This window comes from Salmo trutta, unplaced genomic scaffold, assembly GCF_901001165.1.
Source record: "Salmo trutta unplaced genomic scaffold, fSalTru1.1, whole genome shotgun sequence".
NCBI classification, from domain to species: Eukaryota; Metazoa; Chordata; class Actinopteri; order Salmoniformes; family Salmonidae; genus Salmo; species Salmo trutta.
The window spans coordinates 288,827-311,390 of record NW_021823154.1 but is presented as its reverse complement, the minus strand read 5'-3'; the positions used below and the strand labels follow the sequence as shown (position 1 = coordinate 311,390).

At 42.9% G+C, this 22,564-nt stretch overlaps 2 protein-coding genes and 1 long non-coding RNA gene across 4 annotated transcripts in view; all 3 read right to left on the bottom strand.

Annotated features, from left to right (window-relative positions):
- Window positions 1-8,578, bottom strand: part of LOC115189420 (NACHT, LRR and PYD domains-containing protein 1b allele 2-like) — a 14,320-nt gene extending 5,742 nt beyond the window's left edge. The window contains exons 1-7 of one of the 2 annotated variants that reach the window (XM_029748039.1): window positions 8,082-8,578; window positions 7,835-7,983; window positions 3,797-3,840; window positions 1,684-1,721; window positions 895-959; window positions 548-762; window positions 103-359 (exon numbers count right to left, since the gene is read on the bottom strand). In XM_029748039.1, coding sequence (XP_029603899.1) covers window positions 103-359; window positions 548-762; window positions 895-959; window positions 1,684-1,721; window positions 3,797-3,840; window positions 7,835-7,983; window positions 8,082-8,084 — 771 coding nt within the window. In that variant the 5' untranslated portion in view covers window positions 8,085-8,578. Of the gene's footprint in view, window positions 1-102; window positions 360-547; window positions 763-894; window positions 960-1,683; window positions 1,722-3,796; window positions 3,841-7,834 lie in introns of both variants that reach the window. The other variant, XM_029748040.1, reaches the window with a different exon arrangement.
- A 3,920-nt stretch (window positions 8,579-12,498) lies between these two features.
- On the bottom strand, window positions 12,499-22,200 carry LOC115189477 (uncharacterized). The gene is made up of 2 exons (XR_003876923.1): window positions 21,886-22,200; window positions 12,499-12,691 (listed from the first exon to the last, which is right to left on the bottom strand). It is a non-coding gene; the product is annotated as an uncharacterized LOC115189477 (long non-coding RNA).
- On the bottom strand, window positions 16,209-20,293 carry LOC115189474 (uncharacterized). The gene is made up of 2 exons (XM_029748091.1): window positions 19,535-20,293; window positions 16,209-19,435 (listed from the first exon to the last, which is right to left on the bottom strand). Exons 1-2 carry the CDS (start codon window positions 20,022-20,024, stop codon window positions 17,925-17,927), a joined length of 2,001 nt encoding a protein of 666 aa, XP_029603951.1. The 5' UTR covers window positions 20,025-20,293; the 3' UTR covers window positions 16,209-17,924.
- Window positions 22,201-22,564: the final 364 nt, after the last annotated feature.

Genomic DNA, 22,564 nt, shown 5'->3' with positions numbered 1-22,564 from the left:
GAGCTGCATGTTGTCTTTGTAATCTAGAGATTTTCAACAAACTATCAGCTTTCCTTCAGTAAGTTTCAACATACTGTTGTCACTTCAGTGAAAGTGCCTCACCTCTTTCTGACTGGAGTTTCTGAGGAGCAGGTACAGCCTTGAAATGACTGTTGACCTTTTTACTGCCATATAGAGGACCACGTCACAGTGGACATCTACGTTCAAAGACAGTAATCTCAGTATAACAGAGATAAGTGAGAACTTGGGATGGAGAATCTTAGCATGGAATCTGGTGACCTCATGCACTTCCTCTAAAGACACTCCATGTTCCTCTACATGAAGAATCTTCATCTCATTCCTCAGGGAAGGGTTGGTCCCTTAACTACACAATAAAAAGGAGACAGAAAGACAAATATTGTATTATTCATCCAACTAAGACACAAAGAATATGCAGAACCAGATCACAGTAAACTCAAACTCCCAGAATAGTTCATTCATTCATTCAGGAAGTGAAACTCAGTTACATGGAAATGTCTTTCTGAATACTATTTCTACATGGTTTTACCTAAACAGACACAGTGTGGCAGATGAACTTCCTCCAGTTCACCTAACTCCATAGTGATGTCCAGCAATGGACCACCTTGTGTGTACTGCATGTCTTTCAGAAGTTGACGGTAGGGTTCCCAGTTCCTGAAGTGATACTTCAGAATGACATCTCTCTCACACAGCCAGCGGAGCCCAGACACTGTGCACTCATAACTCCCTTTGGGTGTCCTGTGCCTGAGGGCAACAACAAGATATGGTAGAGAGGGTCAATGGTCAAATGGAGAGGTTGGATTAGAAGACTATTCCCAAAGGTAATGGGGAAATACACTAGCAAGTGGAATGAAATGTTAAAAGTAGTTATTTTACCTGAACATTGTCACTCCCTGGACAGTGGAAGTCAAGGGTTCAATCTGAAGCCAGTGTGTGGAGTCCTGAATAAGGACAAGTATATCAGAAATACATATGGGGCCTGTTTCCTGGACACAGATTGAGTCTAGTGCTGGACTAAAAAGCATGCTCAATGGAAGTTTCAATAGAAAGTTATTTAAGGTCCAGGAATAGACTTAATGTGTCCAGGAAACTGGCCAATTAAACCAAAGTAACTAATATAATGTATTTATTCAATGTTACATGGAATGCTGGTGATTTATCAATTAAACTGTCTAATGACAAAATATGACAACAGCTAAAATCCTGCATGACAAGCAGAACACAGGATTGTCTATATCCCAGTATGAATGGTTGGTCAGTACACACCTGGCTTTGAGACTGTGTTTATATTACTAAAGCAGAACACAGGACTGTCTATATCCCAGAATAAATGGTTGGTCAGTACACACCTGGCTTTGAGACTGTGTTTATATTACTAAAGCAGAACACAGGACTGTCTATATCCCAGTATGAATGGTTGGTCAGTACACACCTGGCTTTGAGACTGTGTTTATATTACTAAAGCAGAACACAGGACTGTCTATATCCCAGTATGAATGGTTGGTCAGTACACACCTGGCTTTGAGACTGTGTTTATATTACTAAAGCAGAACACAGGACTGTCTATATCCCAGTATGAATGGTTGGTCAGTACACACACCTGGCTTTGAGACTGTGCCTGACTCCTGCAGGTATGTAAAAGTAAGAATTGACATTATGACTTACCTCAACATGGTCACAAGTCTTACAGCTCTGAGGAATCCCTGAAGTCAAAAGTATTTGTTATTTAAAATGGACAATCTCATGTAATAATGAATTAATAATTATTAAATAGACTTGTAATAAAAATGAATATAAGTGAGCAAGTCTTCACAACTGTCTTGGTGTGTTTTGACCATGATAGTTTGTTGGTGATGTAGACACCAAGGAACTTGAAGCTCTCAACCTGCTCCACTATAGCCCCGTCGATGAGAATGGGGGCGTGCTCGGTCCTCTTTTTCCTGTAGTCCACAATCATCTCCTTTGTCTTTCTCACATTGAGGGAGAGGTTGTTGGCCTGGCACCACACTGACAGGTCTTTGACCTCCTCCCTATAGGCTGTCTCATCATTGTCTCAGATCAGGCCTACCACTGTTGTGTCATCAGCAAACTTAATGATGGTGTTGGAGTCGTGCTTGGCCACACAGTCATGGGTGAGCAGGGAGTACAGGAAGGCAATAAGCACGTACCCCTGAGGGTAACTGGTGCTGAGGATCAGCGTGGCAGATGTGTTGTTGCCTACCCTTACCACCTGCGGGCAGCCGTCAGGAAGTCCAGGATCCAGGTGCAGAGGGGGGTGTTCAGTCCCAGGGTCCGTAGCTTAGTGATGAGCTTTGAGGGCACTATGGTGTTGAACGCTGAGCTGTAATCAATGAACAGCATTCTCACATAGGTGTTCCTTTTGTCCAGGTGGGAAAGGGCAGTGTGGAGTGCAATAGAGATTGCGTCATCTGTGGATCTGTTGGGGCAGTATGCGAATTGGAGTGGGTCTAGGGTTTCCGGGATGATGGTGTTGATGTGAGCCATGACCAGCCTTTCAAAGCACTTCATGGCTACCGACGTGAGTGCTAAGGGGCGGTAGTCATTCAGGCAGGTTACCTTCGCCTTCTTGGGCACAGGGACAATGATGGTCAACTTGAAACATGTGGGTATTACAGACTCGATCAGAGAGAGGTTGAAAATGTCAGTGCAGACATTTGCCAGTTGGTCTGCACATGCTCCGAGTACACGCCCTGGTAATCCGTCTGGCACCGCGGCCTTGTGAATGTTGACCTGTTTAAAGGTCTTGCTCACATCGGCTACGGAGAGCGTGATCACAGTCATCCGGAACAGCTGGTGCTCTCATGCATGCTTCAGTGTTGCTTGCCTCAAAGCGAGCATAAAAGGCATGCAGCTCGTCTGGTAGGCTTGTATCACTGGGCAGCTCGCAGCTGGGCTTCCCTTTGTAAATGTAAAATGTAGTCCGTAATAGTTTGCAAGCCCTGCCACATACGACGAACGTCAGAGCCGGTGTAGTAGGATTCAATCTTAGTCCTGTATTGACACTTTGCCTGTTTAATGGTTAGTCTGAGGACATAGCGGGTTTTCTTATAAGCTTCCCGGATTAGTGTCCTGCTCCTTGAAAGCGGCAGCTCTAGCCTTTAGCTCGGTGCGGATGTTGCCTGTAATCCATGGCTTCTGGTTGGGGTATGTACGTACAGTAACTGTGGGGATGACATCCTCAATGCACTTATTGATGAAGCCGGTGACTGAGGTGGTATACTCCTCAATGCCATTGGATGAATCACGGAACATATTAGCATACCATAATCTGACAGTGTTATATTAATTCATGTTTGTGGAAGCAGGAAACAACATCGTTCTGGTCCATGTTTTGTAGATGTTGGGGGTCTGATTTCTGGTAGATCCTAGGATGAGAGCTTAAAGGTAGAGTCAGCTAAATGATGATGTACGAGCAGCACCACAGATATTGCGATGAGCAAGATGCCCGACTTCTCTCTCACACAGTCACACACAGTATCTGCCTATGTGGAAGGGTTCTCTTCACTCTCTTACAGAGTGTTAGTCACGGAACCAAAACAGCAGAGACATTTAGCCTTGTGCTCCAACGCTCTTAGTTGTTGTAGAAATTGACCCACTATGCTGTTTACTTTGTGCATCTACGTCATATTGCTGACTCTACCTTTAAGTTTGTTTTGACCAAATAGATTATGATTGTGTTCCTTGCCTGGGACTCAACTATAATGAACGCTTTCAAACTATTTTCATTTTAAAACAATTTAAATCAGTTAACACTCACATTTCTCAGGTCCAGACTTGATACAACTCTCTCCACCATGGTCTCTGGTGTCCTCAGGTCCAGGCTTGATACAACTCTCTCCACCATGGTCTCTGGTGTTGGTAAAGCAGAAGGATAGACTGTGAATAAACTAAATACAACTTAAAGGCTTTATATAGTATACATACAGTCATAAGCAATACAAAGGGTGTATAAAGGGTGACAGAACAGCTCCCTATGCAGGGTGCTTTGCCTAAATGTGACATAACCCACTATGTCAACTTCCATAAAGTGATGGTGACATTACAGGTGACATTTAATTAGGCAAGTCAGTTCAGAACAAATTCTTATTTACAATGATGGCCTACACCGGCCTAACCCTCCCCTAACCAATTGAGCGCCGCCCTATGGGACTCCCAATCACCGCCGGTTGTGATAAAGCCCGGGATCGAACCCGGGTCTGTAGTGACACAGCTGTCTAAGATACTGCATGTCAGTGCTAGATGTGTCACTACAATATCCAATATCTTCAATATGCGCCTCGGAATTGGATAAGGACACGCGCAGCTGCGTCCCCGATGTGTCGGTCTTCCCTTGTAGCCTGTGAGAAAGACCCGATCACATGACGTGAGTGAGAGGTGCTTCTGCACGCAGCCGGGAGAATGGAATTATAATTATAATACTCAGCCAAGGGCACAACGGCCACTGGCCGCAAAAAGCATCGATTTTTTTTAGGGTGCATTAACGGGGAATTCGAGGAATTATCAAGTGCTTGTTAATTTGTGAATGAGAGACTGATGAAGTGTGTACAGCTTGTGCAAAAAAAATGCCTTTCATGAGACTTTTTTCAAGTCATCATTAGAGTTGCATCATGCAGCCTTAGACTGTATTAACAATCTAAACATACAGCCCAACGTTTGTATCACAACTAAGGTAGAATAAATAACTGTAAATTAAGCATATAGGACTTCCTGTTTCTTTGTTAACCGCTCAACACAGAATAGCCGCATGTGAACACTCCCTCAAATTATTTTGAGGAAAAATCCTTTCTATATTTTATTTAGCTATTTTCAATTGTATTCTTCATTCTATAATATGAAATAATGCCAACGGAATTCTAAGCAAATCTTGTCTGCTAAATGAACTAGTGTAGCCCACAGCCATATGGCCTAGTCAGATCAGGACCTGCTAAATGAACTAGTGTAGTCCACAGCCATATGGCCTAGTCAGATCAGGACCTGCTAAATGAACTAGTGTAGTCCACAGCCATATGGCCTAGCCACATCAGGACCTGCTAAATGAACTAGTGTAGTCCACAGCCATATGGCCTAGTCAGATCAGGACCTGCTAAATGAACTAGTGTAGTCCACAGCCATATGGCCTAGCCAGATCAGGACCTGCTAAATGAACTAGTGTAGTCCACAGCCATATGGCCTAGCCAGATCAGGACCTGCTAAATGAACTAGTGTAGTCCACAGCCATATGGCCTAGTCAGATCAGGACCTGCTAAATGAACTAGTGTAGTCCACAGCCATATGGCACAGCCAGATCAGGACCTGCTAAATGAACTAGTGTAGTCCACAGCCATATGGCCTAGCCACATCAGGACCTGCTAAATGAACTAGTGTAGTCCACAGCCATATGGCCTAGTCAGATCAGGACCTGCTAAATGAACTAGTGTAGTCCACAGCCATATGGCCTAGCCAGATCAGGACCTGCTAAATGAACTAGTGTAGTCCACAGCCATATGGCCTAGCCAGATCAGGACCTGCTAAATGAACTAGTGTAGTCCACAGCCATATGGCCTAGTCAGATCAGGACCTGCTAAATGAACTAGTGTAGTCCACAGCCATATGGCACAGCCAGATCAGGACCTGCTAAATGAACTAGTGAAGTCCACAGCCATATGGCCTAGCCAGATCAGGACCTGCTAAATGAACTAGTGTAGTCCACAGCCATATGGCCTAGTCAGATCAGGACCTAACATAAGGACAACTCAGAGTATGCTATTCTGTTCCTCTGAAATATTCTACATTTTCATTATATCATGTTTCTTTAGACCTGTCTAATATAAATAATGGATTTATTGTGATGGTGTAGACTATATTACATGGATTTATTAGACATTTTAAAACTGTAGATGTTCCAAAGGTCTGAATCAGTGGCTTGTAGGCGGTGTGGAAGCCAGGAGATGCTAAACGTGTTTCTGTTAATTAACGGTCAATTACCGTGAGACCGACCAGTTATATGCTTGACAATCACCTGCTGACAAAATGTCATGACCGCCACAGCCCTACCTGTTATGTAATTTGGAAATACTTCTCTTAAATTAGTTGTTTAAAATAAGTGTGTGTGTGTGTGTGTGTGTGTGTGTGTGTGTGTGTGTGTGTGCGCATAAATATAGTTGAAGTTGGAAGTTTAAATACACTTAGGTTGGAGTCATTTAAAACTCGTTTTTCAACCACTCCACAAATTTCTTGTTAACAAACTATAGTTTTGGCAAGTCGGTTAGGACATCTACTTTGTGCATGACACAAGTTATTTTTCCAACAATTGTTTACAGACAGATTATTTCACTTATAATTCACTGTATCACAATTCCAGTGGGTCAGAAGTTTACATACACTAAGTTGACTGTGCCTTTAAACAGCTTGGACAATTCCAGAAAATGATGTCATGGCTTTAGAAGCCTCTGATAGGCTAATTTACATAATTTGAGTCAATTGGAGGTGTACCTGTGGATGTATTTGAAGGCCTACCTTCAAACTCAGTGCCTCCTTGCTTGACATCATGGGAAAATCTAAAGAAATCAGCCAAGACATCAGAAAAAAAAATTGTAGACCTCCACAAGTCTAGTTCACCCTTGGGAGCAATTTTCCAAACGCCTGAAGGTACCACATTCATCTGTACAAACAATAGTACACAAGTATAAACACCATGGGACCACGCAGCCGTCATACCGCTCAGGAAGGAGACGCGTTCTGTCTCCTAGAGATGAACGTACTTTGGTGCAAAAAGTGCAAATCAATCCCAGAACAGCAAACGACCTTGTGAAGATGCTGGAGGAAACAGGTACAAAAGTATCTATATCCACAGTAAAACGAGTCCTATATCGACATAACCTGAAAGGCCGCTCAGCAAGGAAGAAGCCACTGCTCCAAAACCGCCATTAAAAAGCCAGACTATGGTTTGCAACTGCACATGGGGACAAAGATCATACTTTTTGGAGAAATGTCCTCTGGTCTGATGAAACAAAAATAGAACTGTTTGGCCATAATGACCATTGTTATGTTTGGAGGAAAAAGTGAGAGGCTTGCAAGCCGAAGAACACCATCCCAACTGTGAAGCACGGGGGTGGCAGCATCATGTTGTGGGGGTGCTTTGCTGCAGTAGTGACTGGTGCACTTCACAAAATAGATGGCATCATGAGGGAGGAAAATTATGTGGATATATTGAAGCAACATCTCAAGACATCAGTCAGGAAGTTCAAGCTTGGTCGCAAATGGGTCTTCCAAATGGACAATGACCCCACGCATACTTCCAAAGTTGTGGCAAAATGGCTTAAGGACAACAAAGTCAAGGTATTGGAGTGGCCATCACAAAGCTCTGACGTCAATCCTATAGAACATTTGTGGGCAGAACTGAAAAAGTGTGAGCGAGCAAGGAGGCCTACAAACCTGACTCAGTTACACCAGTTCTGTCAGGAGGAATGGGCCAAAATTCACCCAACTTATTGTGGGAAGCTTGTGGAAGGCTACCTGAAACGTTTTACCCAAGTGAAACAATGCTACCAAATACTAATTGAGTGTATGTAAACTTCTGACCCACTGGGAATGTGGTGAAAGAAATAAAAGCTGAAATAAATCATTCTCCCTACTATTATTCTGACATTTCACATTCTTAAAATAAAGTGGTGATCCTAACTGACCTAAGACAGGGAATTTTTACTAGGATTAAATGTCAGGAATTGTGAAAAACTGAGTTTAAATGTGTTTGGCTAAGGTGTATGTAAACTTCCGACTTCAACTGTATATATTAAATTTACAACTGAACTCTTACCTCGTAGAACTGGTGTCTTGAGGCAAACTATTTATAGAGGTATTGGCCCGCTCTCTCTCAGAATACCTCCTCTTAGAGGCAATTCCTCTCTCCTCGCTCTCCCCAGACAGACTCATTTTAGAGGCAGTGGTCCCCTTCTCTCTCTCTCCCTAGAGAAACTTGTTTTTAGATGTAAGTCACAGCTCACTCAGCTACAATATGAAATAACAGATTAACAGTCAATATTTCTGAACATTGTTGGAAGTACCATTAACAATGACAAGACGTTCACTGTCCGTGGTCACAGAGTTCACACAACGACGTCACCTGCTAAAGGAAATGACCTCGATAACAGCATGTCAGTTAAAATGTAACAACCAGGGGTTGGAACTTGAATTATTTTCCATTTGTTTCGTTCTTAACAGAACCATACATTTTTCCATTGTTTAGACCAGCAAAATTACATTCTGAACCGGTTCAAACCCCCCCAAAAAAGTAACTGTTTATATCGTTCCTTTTTTAAACCTCTGAAATCACTCTATTTGTATTTTTTATTTAGCTCTACGTTAAATGACTTCACCAATCGGTGCAGAGAGAGCAGCTTGCTATGGAAGGGGCAAGATATTTAAATGCATTGGACTGTGTTGGGCGCGAGATGAGACTGACACAGTGAGGGGATGTTGGAGGAGGAGGCTGGGGCTTGAAGCGCTGGGCATCTTGGCTGTTATGTCACGCTATTTATATATATAAAACAAAAAAACAATATATTAATATTTAAAGTTTCTCTGGAGTGGGAGTGAAACAGGGCAGGGAGAAATAAAGATTGTGTGTGTGTGTCGGTCCGGAGAAGGAATGCGCAAGCCTTTCTGTGACAATACATTTTAGTCATTTAGCAGACACTCTTATCCAGAGCGACTTACAGTAGTGAATGCATACATTTCATACAAATCATACATTTTTTTTTGTTTCTGTGCTGGCCCCCCGTGGGAATCGAACCCACAACCCTGGTGTTGCAAACACCACGCTCTACCAACTGAGCTACAGGGAAGGCTATAGACTGAGTGTAATAGGAAAAGGATGCGTATAGAGCATGCTGGGAAGAAAAATACATTAAAGGATATTGATTTAAAGGTAGAACATTTACATAATAAATGTGTTAAATAACTATTCTGGAATGCATAGAACTTGTTGAATAAAGTATTAAATAAGCCACATATAGTATATACTGGTGTGTGAAGTGTGTGTGTGTGTGTGTGTGTGTGTGTGTGTGTGTGTGTGTGTATATATATATATATAGACTATAGGTCATTGTCTCTGAGACACACATACACAGTTTTGTTTCTGTTGTCTGTACATTCAACCATAGAGCGATAGGTGTCTACAATACAGACTCAAGCTAAGCTATCGTTGCTCCTACACCAGGCGGTGATGCAGCCGGTCAGGATGCTCTCGATGGTGCAGCTGTAGAACCTGTAGACCCAATGCGGAATCTTTTTCCGCCTCCTGAGGGTGAAGTCGCGTTGTTGTTGTTGACGACTATGTTGGTGTGTTGGACCATGATAATTCCTCAGTGATGTGGACACCGAGGAACTTGAAGTGCAATAGAGATTGCGTAATCTGTGGATCTGGTTGGGGAAGTATGTGAATTGGAGTGGGTCTAGGATCTCTGGGATAATGGTGTTGATGTGAGCCAAGACCAGCCTTTCAATGCATTTAATGGCTACAGATGCGAGTGCTACAGGGCAATAGTCATTGAGACAGGTTACCTTGACATTCTTGGCAGACTCCTACCTTCTTCTGGTGGTCTTTTTGAAACATGTGGGTACTACTGCCTCGGTCAGGGAGAGGTTAAACATGTAGGTATTACAGACTGGGTCAGGGAGAGGTTAAACATGTAGGTATTACAGACTGGGTCAGGGAGAGGTTGATACATGTCAGTGAAGACTCTGGTCTGCACATGCTCTAAGTACGCATCCTGGTAATCCATCTGGCCCCGCGGCTTTGTAAATGTTGTAAACCTGTTAAAAAAAGGTGTTACATCAGTTACGCAGACTGTGATCACACAGTCATCCGGAACAGCTGGTGCTCTCATAAATGGTTCAGTGTTGCTAGCCTCAACGTGAGCATAGAAGGCATTTAGCTCATCTGGAAGGCTGTCATTAGTGAACAGTAACACGAAGGCGATTAAATGTGTCCTGAAACAACTGTGTAGTCTATACTTTGGACCCTAGCCAGGGGCACACTCAAACATCATTTACAGATGAAGCATTTGTGTTTAGTGAGTCCACCAGATCAGAGGCAGTAGGGTTGACCGGGGATGTTCTCTGTTTAGTGAGTCCTCCAGATCAGAGGCAATAGGGTTGACCAGGGATGTTCTCTGTTTAGCGAGTCCTCCAGATCAGAGGCAGTAGGGTTGACCAGGGATGTTCTCTGTTTAGTGAGTCCTCCAGATCAGAGGCAGTAGGGTTGACCGGGATGTTCTCTGTTTAGTGAGTCCTCCAGATCAGAGGCAGTAGGGTTGACCAGGGATGTTCTCTGTTTAGTGAGTCCTCCAGATCAGAGGCAGTAGGGTTGACCAGGGATGTTCTCTGTTTAGTGAGTCCTCCAGATCAGAGGCAGTAGGGTTGACCAGGGATGTTCTCTGTTTAGTGAGTCCTCCAGATCAGAGGCAGTAGGGTTGACCGGGATGTTCTCTGTTTAGTGAGTCCTCCAGATCAGAGGCAGTAGGGTTGACCAGGGATGTTCTCTGTTTAGTGAGTCCTCCAGATCAGAGGCAGTAGGGACAACCGGGGATGTTCTCTGTTTAGTGAGTCCTCCAGATCAGAGGCAGTAGGGACGACCGGGGATGTTCTCTGTTTAGTGACTCCTCCAGATCAAAGGCAGTAGGGTTGACCGGGGATGTTCTCTGTTTAGTGACTCCTCCAGATCAAAGGCAGTAGGGATGATGTCGTGGAAAATTGTCTTAAGAATACAATACTCTTGCAAGAACTTTGTGAATTCAATATAGACTTTAATACAGAGTAGCAAAGCCGAGCCGGTCCGCGGAACAACTGCCTTTCCTGAGCATCGGCTCTGCTTTTATACACATACAGTATGGGAGTACGTTCCATATGTAAAAGTTACTTCCCTCAGTCCTTCTGTCACCATTATCTTTCATCCCTAGTTCTTTGCTTGTTCACGCCCAATAACGCCCATCTCTGATTCCTTTCAGCCCAACCTCACATTCAATTCGCGCATATATGTACAAAATGTATTTCAGCAGATTTCGTGCGTTTTTGTGTGGTTCAAATCGTGCGAAAAGACATGAATTTAACCAGTAGGCGACACACAAGCATTTGCAACAACCATAGACGCGATAGCCTGTATTTCATTATTTATTTATTTTACGTTATGAATATATAGATTATTTTTTAATTTTTTTTAATCCTGTCAGGTCGCGTCAATTCGAATCTGGTATCAGAACATAATAGTCAGCACATAGTAACTTCTGATTTCTTTGTACTTTAATTAATGCAAACACTTGAATGGTAAATATGTGGCTCGTATATACGGGCTCCCTGTAACACCACGCAGGGCAGACAGAGAACTGGTATGACATCACAAGTTCTTCCTTAAATACTGGACAGACTTAGTTCCCTCTCCCTGAGGGCCTGTCATAGTAGAGGCTAGAATATGGTTTAGACTTACTCCAGCCTATCGTTGGCGTGCAGGTTGGTCCCAACCTCTAGACGCACTCCTGTTTCCTGGCGTAGCTGTTGTCTCTGGCGGATGTCTCATCTTGTGACTGCACAATGCACAGTTCTCTAAAACCCTTAACACCCCCCTGCATATACATTTCACCCATATCCTGTTATTGCTGTTGTTCAGCAAAAAGCTCTTGCAAAACCCTGTTTTAAAGCATCAGTATTCTTTCCACATGACCCACCATCACATGAGCCACTTCCTCTTAACATATAGCAGTACTCAATTATAGTTTATATACTTAATATTATAGCATAGCTGCTCTGTTATTTTATATAGGTTATGCTAACAAATAGTTGGTCAAACACTAACAATCCCCCTTTTCACACCTGATAGGTGTGAATACATAAGTTCTTAAAATTTCAGGGAAATTTTGAGATTCCCCCTTTTGACACCCCCTAGGGTGTCACTCAACACAATTGTAAATGTTCGATTTAATGATTAAATGATTAGTTTAAAAAACCCTCAAGTCCTTCCGGCTACACCTAACCTGTACTAGGTTGACTACCAGCCACCCAGGAACTTCAAACCCTCACATCAGGAAAGACAAATAGTACACAGAATATATTCAGAACATATTATTCAACACGTATAAAAAGAAGACCTTCTTGCAACAGTGGCTACACCTAACATGTGTGGGACAGACTCTTTGTCCCAGAACTTAAAACCTCCACATCCACCTGCCGCTACATTCAACACATATAAGAACATTTTGGATAAGCTTTATTCAACCACTTCCTTAACAGCAAACCAAGGATCATTGCCCAGAGCTGGATTCAGTGTCCTCTGGGGTCACTTCCATCAAAGGCATCATTCCGGTTGCCCATCTGCTCCGTTATCAATCTCTCCAGAACCCTGGAAATGAGACCTCTCGCACACGGGACCAAACAACAACCACACATCACAAACAAACTCATACAGGTGAAAGCAGCCCATAACAACACTTTTCCATTTCCCAAACATGAGCTGTGTTATCAGGAATGTACGTGTAGCGCTGAACCTAATCCTTCTACATACCCCGCCCTTTTCTGCCAATAACATATCGAGAGTCAGTCTATTTTACCAGGTCATGAGGGAGGTGGCGGATAATTGGTCAGAGAACCTCTTTACTGCATCCCCGTTTTCATTCATGAATCTCTGTTGATTATAAAAGATGTCATTAATCCAATGATGTCATTAATCCAATCCACATTTTTATTTATTGTCAACTACCATAATAATGTAGTGTTAAAGCCTTCACATATTTGATTCATAGCTTTGTATTCATCTTGAACTTCCCTGTGGATGCCAATAGCATCATTCTAGACAAAGCTACTCCCATCCTGGTCAAAACTCCTCCTGTGCCTACTTCAGCCTCCTATAACTGGCCTCTGATGACTAACTTGACTTGGTTGGACCAATAACCCCAGGGCGCAAGCTCCTAACCACCCTTTGTGGTAATTTCTGTCGTATGCGTCCTTTGCTGGTACTAGCCCACCCTACATCAGTTATAGGTGCTGTGAGGTTAAACATGTTCTATTCATCTTTCAAACCTAAGTCAGTCACATTAACTATTACCTTTCAGCCATTAAAATCCTCTAAGTTCTCGGTGCCATTCTTGTATCTATAACACTGGTGCTCATCAGGAGTTAAGGTGAACCTAGGTGTGTTGGCTGAGTACTTCAATCTGACCCACCCCAATTCCTGTACAGTTGTCTGCTTTCCCAGGAAGTTGTTTAATGTTTACCTTAAATCCTACATCTTGATCTTCTTTGATTCCTCATTCTGTAAGTTACTCATCAGTGTATTATATAGTTTATCTTTTACTTCTTCTCAATGACAACGGTATCGTTTGATTAGTACCGGAATCTGGTGGATCTGAATGTATCAGAAAGATTAGACTATGATGCAGCTCAGAGTCCCTACTCTTCCCAAAAACCGCCAACCCTCTCCTGCCCTTAGTCTCTCTGCTAGGTACCACCCCATACTCACACCTCTAGGAGCACACACAGTGATGAACGGTCGGGATAGGGAATCTTCGTTAAGGAGGTGACCCCCGGACCCTGATGGTATCGGTTCTTCTCCTAACTCTGTGTGTGATCAGCAGTGCTCATATGTGTACATACCTCCTTGCAGTGGGTAACGTGGACCCAAGTGACTCTCTCAGCTTTTCTAATGGCAAAGGCAGTGGTTTAACAGAACCTGGTATGGGCCTTCCCAACGGGGCTGCTTCCAGTTTTTTCTCCTCAGGGACTGGATCCACACCCAGTCTCCTGGTTGGATTGAGTGAATCACCTTCTCCTGTAATTCACCTGTTGGACACAAAATCTTGGACATACGGGTTTGGTTAACAAACAGTCTTCTCGTGTGCTCTGCTAGTATATCTTCAACTTCTATGTCTACCTGTTCTGGTGTCTCTAACTCTGGCATTCTATAGGCTCTACCTGATTAGCTAAACTGTCATCCATCATTTAAAGAGATAGATCCCAGTAAACCAACTCCAGGGATAATATCTTGACCTCATTTCTTAGTTACCATAATCATGTCCACCAAGTAAGTTGGAAACGCCTCTACCCATTTTACTTATCTGTTATTGTTAAACACCACTTCTTCCCCTCAATTCAGAATAGTTCAATATGTCCGTTTCCAAACGTTGGAATGGATATTCTACAAAAAAACATTTTTTTGTTTAAGTAATATGTTCTTGTTTAAGTAATTATCCTAACCTGTTCTATCGCCTGCTCTACCATACTCCCCCTATTTATACATGGCTCAAGCCATGTATCAATTTTGCTGCATATCTAGACAGTGTCTTTGGTAAGGTTAGTAAATTATCCTTATGTCCGCCCTTCTCTTGTAGGATTGCCCCCTTTCATTTTCCACATGTCCAATTCTCCCTGGGGCATTCATCCTTAGCTACCCTGTAACAATTCTCTGTCAAGTGTCTTATCTTCTTTAAGATTTAACAACTACTTTCAACAAAATTATCATATCTTTTCCTAGCGAATTTTACCAAACATAACTTAAAATCAAAACTAAAATACATGCCTATGGAGCCGATAGTCTCTCCGTGAATTAATATCCTAAAGTTAAGCGATCCAAACTAAATTCTCTTCCTATCTTCTATTCTTATTATGTCTTTTCTGTCTGTCCCAGTGTTATTTCTGTCCTCACCTGTTTATAATTTAACTATGCTGGTCTCCACTCACTAACCGTTATCTAATTATTCTGGGCCCCTTTAATCTTCTCTCCCTTGCTTATGCTCTCCTCCTGCTACTTCCAACCCATCAAGGTCTCAGCAGGGGAGGACTTCTCCGTCTGCTGTCTTATTCCATAGCTCCATAGCTCCTTAAATGTATCTCGATACCCTCAATGATCCTGGATTACCTACTGATGTCATATACTCCTGTCCTGTTGACCTAAGTCTACCATTATTAAACTTATTCAACAACAAAATATAATATTACTATTATATTAATTCCACAGCCTTGTTGTGTTAAATCTCTTCCACTGAATACAACCACAGCTGACTTCCTAAGGGAAAATAAACTTATCTAGATAATGTAAAAAGTACCCCTAATTATCAAACGATATTCACATAACATAATCAGGTCAAAATGACTAATCTGAACTACTCCACAAAGAAATCTTATTGTACAGGGTATCGTCATTCTGTCTTCTCATTGGTTCAAATTATCAATTGTGTCTAAGAACTTTAACTCCATCGTAATTATCAGTTCTACAAATTTCCTTAAAGTCAGTATCACAAATGACCTTAAATTCACCATCCAAATGGCTTTTCATTGCGGCTGATCAGACCACAAAAGGAAAAGTCACCGTATTTCTTACTACATTAGACAAATAAAGGCTAAGAACTTTATCTACATTTTGTATCCCAGGTTCCCAGAACATTCCCTATCAAAAGAATTTCACGTGCTTAATTAAAACTCAGAAACCAAAACTTCCAAAATGCCATGTGTGTATACCCCTTTAAGATATCCTGTCCCTAGGATTTTTTCCAAAGACAGCTAAGCGCTCCTTTTTCCATAAAATAACCACTTGGTCAGCGTTTCCTCATACTACACCGATTCAAAAACCCAAAAGTTCCCTTCAAACAAAACCTAATAATAACTCCCCTGTACTTCCTCAAATCATTAATCATTTGTTTTAAACTTCCTCGATGGTTCTGTGTACTTTAATTGAACATACACTACCCTTGGATAAAATATTTTACTTACAATCTATGAAACCCCATATTTTAACGTACTATTTGACTAATTTGACCCAAGATTGCTTAAAGCCCCTTCAGTTTGTCTGAAACCGGCCCATTCTGTTTGCTAGGAATACCCTGCCATTATACAGAACTGTGTTTAATGTGCACCGTCCCTGTAAAAATAAAATTAACTCCACCTGCAATTCACTTTACTGACTTGATATTTTTCCATGCAATGTTCAATTCACTGGTGTTACTAAACAATCAATACCACGAACCAATAACCAGAATTTATCACAGAACTTATACGATTCCATTATTCAGACCAGAACCGCTTCCAGCCACATACTCATAGGAATAAAATATGACCTCTTTTCAAACAGCGTTCTGCCTTTCCTCTATCGCAAGATTAAAACCAATGTTCCAACTGTATCTCTCTTTCGGCTCCACATCCCTTATGCATCTTTCTTACCATTAGTCCCGACTTTAACCCATCCAAACTTCCATCAAATTCATACTTCCTTCTCCACCTTGGACCGAAAATAAATATTTATTTTATATCATTTAAAACTCCATGTATCGCTCATCTCCCGTTAATTCCTGCACCTCCTTTAAGGTGTTTGTTAAATGACTATCGTAGTTATTCTGCTCCTTTTTCCCACTCTAGAATTTTTAGAAGGAGTATTCGTATGAATCTTAAATTATATTTTATTCTATGTGGTTTTTTTTAGTTGGTCAAACCCTAACAATCTAAATGCAAATAAATACCTGCAATCTTCCGCCAGGGGTACACTAAAAAATGCTCCACACAAGTCAATCACGGTAAAGTATTTGGCATCATGGGGAACATTAGTCAACAGCGTGTGAGAGTTTGGAACTTCCGCAGGGCAATCCTGTGCAATATCGTTGACAGCTCTTAAGTCGTGAACCTCCATTTTTTTACCATCGGCTTTAAGAACAGGTAGCAGAGGTGTATTGCAAACGCTTGGCATTTCTATCAATACCCCTCTGCTGAGTAATCCTTCAATTGTTGAACTTATCCCTTCTTCGGCTTCAGGCTTCAGAGGATACCGGGCTGATCCATGGGGGTTTAGCATCCGGTTTTACTTTGATGTTCACAGGACTTGCTGATTTTACTAGCCCAACATCTGTATCATGTTGTCACCATACCTCTGGTGGTATGATGTTTTCCATTTCTTCTCTAAGTTCACTGATCAAATCCCATTCCTTCACCCAACACTACCTGTTGGCCTGCGCTGACCTCTATTTCCCTCGGATCACCAATCATCATTGTAGTGTTTATTATCTTGATAAATGCCTTATCTTCTGAATGGGGGAAAAATCAATGGATTGTCTGTTTTATCCCATCTCTTTATTTAAGCTTTCTTCATCATAGGTTCCTAGATCCCTTGATGTGAACTCCTGATTTAGCAGCGATGTGACGTGAGGGACAGAGTCGGAGACGTTGAACCATTTTTGCACAAATTCAGATCCGTCTCCGTCCATCACATCCATGGCCGCTCCCTGTTTTCCAATGATGACACACTGAGACATCATTGGTGTCTTTCCTAGCATTTTACCCCCCATAGTCCATAGTTGCTCTAACACGGGATCCTGATGAGGGTCATATTGCATTGTGCAGTGATATTCAGATTTTGCTCTCGCTGCTTTAGGTATTTGGGCTCGAATGAATCTGCCCCATCTGCTTACAGTTCTGTCTATATCTGCCTCAATGCCTCCTGACCAATATACGTTAGCTGTTTCTCCTGTAGCTATCGCTGGTAATTGTAGTCCTATTCTTTCTATTATTACCCCCTCGGGAGAACATTTAATTTGCATTCCCACTTTGCATAGAGCATCCCTTCCTAGCAGATTAACAGGTGTTTGATCCGATACTAATATTGGAATTGTGGCTGATTTACCATCAGCAGTCAGACGAATTGGAGCAGTCATTGGAATTAGCTGCGTATTTCCCGAGAATCCTATTGTTTTGGCATATTTACCGGACATGGGGAGATGAGAGGCGTAATTTGGATTTACACATGTGTAAGTGGCTCCAGTATCTATCATCATGGGTGTGCCTCTGTTCTCTAGTTGAACCTGCAGCATAGGTTCTTGGTCAGCTCTTGTGGTTATCACTGGGAACTGACCCTCCCCTGTAGGATTCTCTGGGCATCTCTAGTATGTTTGGTTAGGCCCTGACCATGGGTTCACAGGGCCCGAAGGTTGGCTTTGGTTGCCCGGCCATCCACCATTTGGGCTCCAACCGCTCCGGTTCCCGTTTGTATGCGGCTGCCAGCCACCTGGATTGTTGTTTGTTGGTGGTCGCCTGTTATTTGTGTTTCCTCCAGTCCGATCCTGCCAGGGGTTCGTAGGGCATTCTCGTCTGGAGTGTCCTGATTGGTGGCAACCCCAACAGACACCAGGTGCCCCCCTAAGGTTCCTGGGTCCCTTTCTCTGATCTGCCTGTGTATTTTTCTGTTGTTTATTTCCACCATTCCAATTAGGGGGCTGTGTGTATACATTTACTACTAGCAGTACGGTAGGCATTTGGGCCCGCCTGGGGGTTGACGGTTGCGGCCCTCCTGGGGAAACGGCAGACATTGTTCCTATCTCGGGCAGAGGGGTGGTTACTGAGGCATGGACTTTCTTCTTTCCTTTGTTGGTTAATTCATCCAACTGCAACTGGGCCAGCCTTCTCTGAATGTCTTTTCCTTGTTCAATCTGTCTCTGTTCGTCCTTCCTGTGTTTTTCCACGGCATGAATCACATAGTCACAGAACTCTTTGTAAGGTTTTGAAGTAAGCCCCACCACATCCTCCAGTCGGTTCCTTACCGGCTGGGGCATGGCTTCCATCACAGAAGTTCGGAACATTGCTGTCAATAGTTCATTTCCTTCTGGATCTTGTTCTGTTTCCATTCTCCATCTTTCCAAATGTCCATGTAAGTACGTGGCCGGGTTTTCTGTAGCTCCAATAGCTTCACCTCTCAGAGCGTTGAGGTCAAACTTCGTTGGGTATGCTGCCCTTAATGCACGCCAGACGGCAGGTCTATACCTGTCGAACATCAGTTCATCCTTCGTCACCTCCCAATCTGTGCCGTTGATCGCACCATCCTGCATGATTTCTCTCATTTTCTGCACGCTCGTCACCCTCGCTAGCAATGCCTTTATGTCACCCACCGCCAGCAATTTCCCCATGGTGTATTCTTCAAAGGTTCTGATCCACTTCCCTGCTCCCTCATGGAGATCTGGCAAGCGGAAAACCAACCCCTCCATGCCCTGTGCAGCCCATGGTATATAGTGTCCTTGCTCTCCTTTTATCAGGATCTGCCGCTGTTTTTCATAATAACCCGATTCTTTCCTAGACCCTTCCCTACGAGCCCTGCAATATTTCCCTGCAGGCTCATTTCTCAGGCTCTCATTCATACTACGGGCCAAGGCCTCATCCTGTCTTTCTTGCAATCTTACGTTTTCTCCGTGTGTTGATTTTGACCGTCCCAGTTTCTCTTCTATTCTTTGTGCCACTATTTGTCCCCTACAGGATGTATCATCCTCTTCCTCTTCCTCCTCTTCCTCGCTCGGACTATTACCCGATGCCCGTTCTGCTAGTGTGTTTTGGCTTTTCCTGGAGTTCCCCTCCGTTTGGTCTTTCGCTCTTCTTGTTTGCAGCTCTGACGTCTCCCTTTCTCCTATTTCTGTTTCCATTGCTGTTAGGGCTTTCCTCAGGCCACTATAGCGATTCAAACCTTCTTCTTTCGTTCCTATAGGCTTCGGAGTTATTTCCTTGCCTCTTTCTGTTGAATGTGAAGGTGCACACATTGCTCCAGGTGTGGTGATCCCTTCCTTTTCTTCTGTCACCACCACTACCCCTTTAATTTCCATGTGTCCAGTTATCATGGGAAACTGTCCATTGGAATACGGCGGGGGGGCTGGTCCCCCCGACTCCGTTTTCTCTTTGCTTGTGTTATCGTTCTTCTTTAGTTCTTCTCTTGCCGTCTTCATGCTTTGTAACAAAGCCGCTCTTTCTTCCTTAAACATTTTTAGTATTTCGTTTTCTCTTTCTCGTTTATTCGTCCTTTTTTGTTTCTTGTCCTCGGGTTTATAGTTTTTTATCAGCGTTTCCATTTCCTCACACACAGAGACATCCAACGTTCCCACCGCGGGCCATTTGGTGTTTAATTTTCTGGTGCGTTTTTCCCATTTTATAGACGTTTTTATTATTTCTTTTTTACTTAGGGGGTATCTAGTCCCCAAAATCTCTACCGGTGTCCTATTCATTTTTAATGATGGTCTATAGTTTGGCCTTAACTTGTTAAATCCTCCTTGATATTTTTGTTCCTTTTGTTTTAATTCTAGTCTATCCTTCTCATTTATATTTATTCACTCACTTTATCCTATCCTTATTGTTTTCCTCCTGTTTCACTCTATCTATTCTCAGTCCTAGTTCCTATTTTACCAGATTTCTCCAGATCCCCCCTCTCTGTCTCTCTCTCTCTCTCTCTCTCTCTCTCTCTCTCTCTCTCTCTCTCTCTCTCTCTCTCTCTCTCTCTCTCTCTCTCTCTCTCTCTCTCTCTCTCTCTCTCTCTCTCTCTCTCTCTCTCTCTCTCTCTCTCTCTCTCTCTCTCTCTCTCTCTCTCTCTCTCTCTCTCTCTCTCTCTCTCTCTCTCTCTCTCTCTCTCTCTCTCTCTCTCTCTCTCTCTCTCTCTCTCTCTCTCTCTCTCTCTCTCTCTCTCTCTCTCTCTCTCTCTCTCTCTCTCTCTCTCTCTCTCCTCTCTCTCTCTCTCTCTCTCTCTCTCTCTCTCTCTCTCTCTCTCTCTCTCTCTCTCTCTCTCTCTCTCTCTCTCTCTCTCTCTCTCTCTCTCTCTCTCTCTCTCCTAGTTATTGTAATCTGACCCTTCTTGTCCTTTCCCAGGATGCAGCTCTCTAAGGGTCCTGCAGCTTCAAAGTGTTTAGTTGGCCACTGCTTCCCCCATACTGTCCTTTATGGTGCAGTAATATCTCTAGTAGGTTCTATAGACCTATACCATGATGCTGTTCTCTATGTATTTGTTGTTACTATTTATTCTAAATAGCCTGAGTTTTATATTTTTTTACCATATAGTATATCTTATGCCTATGTTTTATCTCTCTACTTCACACACCAGTATATACTATATGTGGCTTATTTAATACTTTATTCAACAAGTTCTATGCATTCCAGAATAGTTATTTAACACATTTATTATGTAAATGTTCTACCTTTTAATCAATATCCTTTCATTTATTTTTTTCTTCCCAGCATGCTCTAGAAAGGCTTGCGCATTCCTCCTCCGGACCGACCGACACACACACACACACAATCTTTATTTCTCCCTGCCCTGTTTCACTCCCACTCCAGAGAAACTTTCACTCATTCAAGGCCTTTATTTTTCACTCATTCAGATGTACCGACCCCGTTAGCTAGACGGAGCGTTTTATCTGTAGGTGGTGAACCTAATCGGGTCGACGTTTTCCTGCCCTCTAACTATTCACCCAGACCGACCCCCATCTTGGGGCGATATTGTGAATTTACTTATTTATTAGTTTTGCCCACGTGGGCAGGCAGCAGCAGCCCCACACCAGGCCAGGCAGTCTAGCCAGAGAGAGCGAAACAAACGCACCAAACGGGCCACACAAGGTCTCCAGATGAATGGCTCAGGGGGGGGAGGGGTAGCCCGAATCACACACACCCAACTCGGTCCGCCTGATCAGGTTGATTGGGGTGTGTTTACGCACATCCCAAAAACAGATCCTGAAACAGTCGAGCTCGGCCAAGCGGAATCAGACGGGATAACTCCAAACAACCAAACCAGACACGTAGGTCCGTTAGAACGGTCCGATCAGCGCAGGCGCAAAGCCCCCTCCGCTAAACACCCGACACCAGCAAAGTTCACAGTTTACCACACTTTTTTTAGCCCTCACAAATGTACATATTTAATTACATTTAACAACCCCCCAAAAATTCATGCATGCATGCAGTTCTATTGAATTCAAAAGCTCTTAGTATTTCTGGGTTTTTAGGAGTTTTTAAAGAGAGACCTACGTGACGTCCACTCCGCTGAGACAGAATCCCTGAAGCAATCTACACAAACATTTCAAACTATAGTAAGAACAAGCTTACCTGTTTATAGTTGGGTGGCCACCCGTTTGTGAGATTGTCCAGAGAAACCGTCACCAGCCAAGAACGACACTGTCCCGAGGTCCCTTAGATCTCCTGGCAAGTTCGCCAAATATGTCGTGGAAAATTGTCTTAAGAATATAATACTCTTGCAAGAACTTTGTGAATTCAATATAGACTTTAATACAGAGTAGCAAAGCCGAGCCGGTCCATGGATCAACTGCCTTTCCTGAGCATCGGCTCTGCTTTTATACACATACAGTATGGGAGTACATTCCATATGTAAAAGTTACTTCCCTCACGCTCAATAACGCCCATCTCTGATTCCTTTTTAGGTTATAATGGTGGCAGGACCTCGTCATGTTACACACAAAGAAATGCATTGTATGTTCAGGTTTCAGCCCCTTTAGGTCCCCTTGCCTCCTTCCTCCTTCCTATGTCGTTCTGACATTGGAATGTTAGCTGTTGTAAATGTACTCGTGGCCTTGGCTATTCCTGCTTGTTCGGTCTGCTTAATGTACACTTTGGCATGTTACCCTTTCCAGAATAACAATTGTCGTGGAAAATTGTCTTAAGAACTGTTAGGGTTTGACCAACAATTTGAGTGCATATCCTTTATAATATAACACAGATGCTATAATAATAAGTATATAAACTATAGATAATTGAGTACTGCTATACG